This window comes from Electrona antarctica, assembly GCF_951216825.1.
Source record: "Electrona antarctica genome assembly, contig: scaffold_237, whole genome shotgun sequence".
NCBI lineage: Eukaryota > Metazoa > Chordata > Actinopteri > Myctophiformes > Myctophidae > Electrona > Electrona antarctica.
Window position 1 is genome coordinate 8,328 of NW_027637766.1, and position 5,138 is coordinate 13,465.

A 5,138-nucleotide genomic window follows, 5' to 3' on the forward strand; every position below is an offset into this window, starting at 1 on the left:
ATGGCAGGTCTACAAGCTCACAGCACAGCACTCAGTGGTGTGCTATGATCTTGTATATCTGCTAATTTTGAAAAGCTATATTTTTAATAGCTATTTTTAAAATAATGGTTAAAGTGGTTCAAGTGACACAGATGCGTGACCTTTAATAAAAATCGAATAAATTGCACAACAGATTTATGTGGCAGCGTGACCCAAGTTGCTGCGGCCTGCGCACTCTCAGCACAAACACAATTTTGTTGTACTTGTACCTGTAACAATGACAAAGTCTGATTCTGATCAATCTTGTTATGTCTTCAGTTTCCAGGAAATTTGAAATTCCTATTTTAGATTTAAAAGTCTATGATGACTTGAACACGGAAGTTGATGAGGAGGCGTTTGAGTTTCTTGTAAAGAAACCAGACCTGGGTGTGCTTGAGGTGCGTTTAGGCCCAGATCTTGAAGGTGAGTTATTTACTTATTAATCCACACAGTCCTGGCTAACCTAAAATGTCATGTATTTTTGTACTTAGCATCTGAGGAAGAACTAGCTTTGTGTGTGGATCCATCCTAATCCAACGTGATCTTTTTACATTACACTTGTCACAAACGATCCCCTCTCACATGTTATTATTATCACACCTGTTATGTCAACATGACTGCTAGATTCAGTGAGCCCCACTCCAAGGCACTCCATTGCCAGCTGCAGCAGCTCCTTTCTCAGCTCCAGTGCAGAAAATGAAGGGGACTCTGATGACACCATCATTTTGCAGCCGAGTCCTGCCCAAAGCAACAGAGCTGACCAGACTCGTCTCGCTCAGGTAAGCTTTGCAGATGACTGTTTGAAATTGAGATGGTGATTCTGATAAGGGTGGCCACTCTCATGCCAGTTGCCCGTTTCTCTAGCCCCCACACCCACCTGAGCGAGGTGGAAATATTGTCTCTCAGCTGAGCAACTGAGTCACGGGATGGGGGCATGGTTTACATTTTTGTCACTGTAACTATACTTGGTCACCGAATGTAGGGCCTTGGTGGCCTGTTGCGCTAGTGCTTAAAAATATTACTGTCTATCCCTGTGCCCCCCCCCCCCCCCTCATTTGTCTCCTCCCACTTAGATGATTGAAAGGATTCTGAAGGACAAACCAGGAGGGGAGAGGATCATGAACGAGTATGCTCGGACCAAAAGCATTACAGATCCTAGGAGACGTGACCTGGTGAAAATACTAGTGGCAAACATGGCCAGTGAACATGGGTATGTTCACTGCATATAAACATAAGCACCCAATATATGCAGAAGGCATCGGCACAAATATACTTTTGTTTGGATCTCGTGTGTGTGTGTGTGTGTGTGTGTGTGTGTGTGTGTGTGTGTGTGTGTGTGTGTGTGTGTGTGTGTGTGTGTGTGTGTGTGTGTGTGTGTGTGTGTGTGTGTGTGTGTGTGTGTGTGTGTGTGTGTGTGTGTGTGTGTGTGCATGCACTATAGGATGAGTCCTTCAAGGCGTATCAAAGAGGAATATGCAAAGGGCATCACTGCATTGTTCCCTTATCTGGCAGACCCACAGGGCAATTTGGGCTATGTAAGTAGATAAAACAAGTCTAAACTCTTTACTCCTCACTTCTGAAATTGCTCAAAATAGGACTGCGTTTTCAACAAAATATTATTTAACATTTCTGTATGCTGAGCTTTCTCCTAGTTCAGCACTGCAGATGTCAGACCTTTTGACCTTGATTTTAGCAATTCTCCATGAAGGACATGTTTAGTTTTAAGGAGAAAATTAAACACTTTCTTATTTTATTTGTTAGGAGCAGTTTTACAATCCAGTAGATGGGAGTGGGTTTCTGGCATGGAGAGTTAAAACACTTCAAAAAGATGCATCAGATGGACAAAAGAGAACCAGAAACATTCAGCCACTGACTGGTAAGTGATTTTGATTGTAGTTAGAATTCACATGTTAAATTCCTTTTTAATGCGCACAGTGCATTTTTGCCACAGTGGTGGCAAATAAACAAGAGTGGCCCTCTGGTGTGATTTTAGTAATTCCATAAATTAGAAGATAAGTGTTTATAAAGTAGTGAAAATAGCTGATCTACAAGCTCAACGTGGCGTGACATGCTGTGAGTTTTTAGATGTTTTGTTTTCACTAGTTTGGGTCCTGACAGTGGGCAAACATCTAGATGCATCCTTATAGTAAATATCACTGGAAAGTATTGCAGCAGTATGTGTGGTTTCAACACTGTTACAGGTGGTCCAGATGCTGGCGACAGATCCCCCTTCAGTGAGGAAAACCAGCTAACCACAGAAACCCAGTGTCGTGAGGCCATCGCACTGATGAAGCATACAACTGATGAAGCAATCATCAAGGAGAAGATGAAACAGACATTCACCCATCGGCAAGCAATGGTTCATGATCCAGTGAAGTCCTCTGAAATATTCACCACCTTTCCAAGATTTCTTGACATCGCAGGAATGGTATGTGGCTCTTTAACTGCCTTGCCTTAAAGTAAAACTGAAATGAAAAATAACTAACCCATTTAGACCTGAAGCCGATTAAAAAGTAAATAAATAGCTTCTCTACATCAGTTTTCTGAAAAACCTATGATTCTGTCGTGTATTTGGCTGCCGACCCCCATTTGAAAATATGTTGTTCCAGGGCCTCCCCAGAAGCAAAGATTTGAATTAAAAACACTCTCAAAGAATATATATTCAAAGGTTTGCGCCACATTTTCACAATTAAAAAAAAAATAGCAGATCTACAAGCTCGTAGCGCGGCACTCAGTGATGTGCTATGAGCTTGCAGATTTGCTATTTTTCACTAGCTAAAGTATAACATAATGCTTAAAACACAAAGGGTTCCTGTCCTGAATGGGTTAAACAGATCACATCCCTGGTCATAGGGTGCACCTATTAATATATCTATTCATATTTTTTTTTCAACCATGTTGTCTGTATTCCATCTGCAGATAGAGAGGGATTTCAGTCTGATGTTTGGTGATGACATCTCTGCAAAGTTCTTGGAGAAGTGGCCTACTTTCTACATGCAGAAAGTCCTGAAAGAAAGCCGTGGCCTCACCCAGACAGCCGACCTTCAAGATCTGCTTCATAACGCTGAATCCACAACGGAACAACTGGAAAATGGTACGCTGGAATTAAAGGAATATGGAAGAGGGAATTGGTTTTGAAACCAAAATGTAAACCGATTTTAGTAAAAATTGGATTTTTATTTTTCTTGTATTTTCAGGATGGAACAGTGAGATGTCCTCCATCTTGCTCATGATCCACCTCATGCCACCTTCACCACAAGGCAAAAACAAGAGACCCGGAAAGCTGTCGGCCAGACAGGCCATTGACCACCTGGTGAAGTTCATCAAGGTAAGGCTCACCTCTTCAGACTCCAGCCCATAGCACTTAACGTAGCACTTGCCTACCCTCAATGACAATTTAGATAGTATTATGTTTTGGGTTTTGCTTATTGTAAATCGCTGAGCATCTTGCATTTTGTGCCAATAAGTGATTCTGTTGGATATCCCATAACAGTTGGGCTCTAAACTGTTTGCAAACCGTGACTAATATTAATAGCGAGACTAATTAAGTTCTCTTGTCGTCACAGACTGGGACCAGTGTCGAGGGGCATCTGGACAGCATCACAGAGAGCCTTCAACCCTATCTACTTGCTGTGGGGACCCAGAAGAGTGCGATACACAAATACTTCGTTGTGATTGACAAACACGCAATCCCTTGTAAGTCACCAGATTCTATTGCCTCTTTCGATGAGCTTTTTAAAGCTCATTTCGTCTTCAGTGCCTCGTACAACAGGGACCTGGCCAACGTGTACAACTTTGTGCAAACCACTGTTTACCAGATTGATGCCGCAACCACCAAGGTCAATCCCAGGGTCAAAGAGATGAGGGCTCGGATGCTGCACTGACTTTGAGATGCTTATGTTTTGAGGGCTCTGATGCTATAGAGCGTCGTAGTCTCACCCCCTACCATGGCCCAGGAAATTAATCCCAATGCATTTTTCCCATAGACATTTCAAAAAGTATTTATTTAAAGACGGTTACGCCGCGGACAAAGCCAACTCGAGTCGTGACAACTCAAACAATATTTTGGACCAAAAAAATAATTGCAAAGAAGAAAAGCAACACAAAAAGACAACCTTTTGTTGTCATGATTTGTCACGACTCGAGTTGGCTTTGTCCGCGGCGTAAACGTCTTTAAATAAATACTTTCTGAAATGTTTGAGGAAAATGAACGAAGAATCATTTCCTGGGCCATGGTAGGGGGCGACGCTCTATACTGAGAAGATATTATTTGAGGGCTCTGATGCTGCACTAATTTGATACTGAGATGTTTTGTTTTATTTGCAAAGGCCCTCAGGCGAATGCCAATGCACTAATTAAGCACTTGAAGTTGATCCACGGACTTTGCTCAGGAAAGAGACTTCGTCTTAAATGTGGTCAGCCTGGTTGTTCTCATTTCTTTGGCACCTCATGTAGATGGCCCTCATGTAGTTGACGTCAAAGAGCTGTTGTGTTCCAAAGCATTCGATATGCAGATGTCATATAGTAATGACGATTCAAGTTCATTTATTGTTCCATATAGTTTCCTGTGAAAAAAGAGAATCACTAAGCGCTTGAACTATTGCACTGGGGATGAACACTATTATTATTTTGCCCATAACCAAAATTCAGTTCTTTTCTTTTTTCTCCTTTCGCTGATACAATTAATGCACAATGCTTTCCACCCAATTTCAAAGAGCACATTATGCATCCTATTTGTGATGGCCCACCAATTGGGTGTACATGGCTATTGCAATATATTAAAGCCTTTATCTGCAGATACTGATGGTGTGATAGTGTGCATCCCTGGTTGCAATATTGTATTTTTGTTTTTATTTTGTGTTTAAAGGGATGGTCACCCTCTGACTTTAACTTGTCCCATCGATTACTCACCCCATGGAGCCTTGAATTCATGGAGATGTTTGTTGCTCCCCCCCCCTCCCCTCCCAATATTGATACAATCATTAACAGTCCTGTGCAGTGTGCACCCCCCCTCATGGAAATTCAAGCTCATTTACTGCTCTGTCTTATGTACTCTTAATTCATTATTGCAGTTTTCCATTAATGATAAATACTCAAACACACACACACACTTTATTTTT

At 41.8% G+C, this 5,138-nt stretch overlaps 1 protein-coding gene across 1 annotated transcript; it reads left to right on the plus strand.

Moving 5' to 3' along the window:
• Positions 1 to 297: 297 nt before the first annotated feature.
• LOC306918679 (uncharacterized protein) lies at positions 298 to 3,919 on the plus strand (the record flags this gene model as incomplete). The annotated part of the gene is made up of 9 exons (XM_079531562.1): positions 298 to 441; positions 643 to 797; positions 1,092 to 1,228; positions 1,460 to 1,553; positions 1,780 to 1,894; positions 2,220 to 2,446; positions 2,938 to 3,112; positions 3,216 to 3,346; positions 3,585 to 3,919. Coding segments are annotated over 9 exons (1,496 nt in total), but the record flags the coding sequence as incomplete, so codon positions are not given.
• Between the last annotated feature and the right edge of the window lie 1,219 nt (positions 3,920 to 5,138).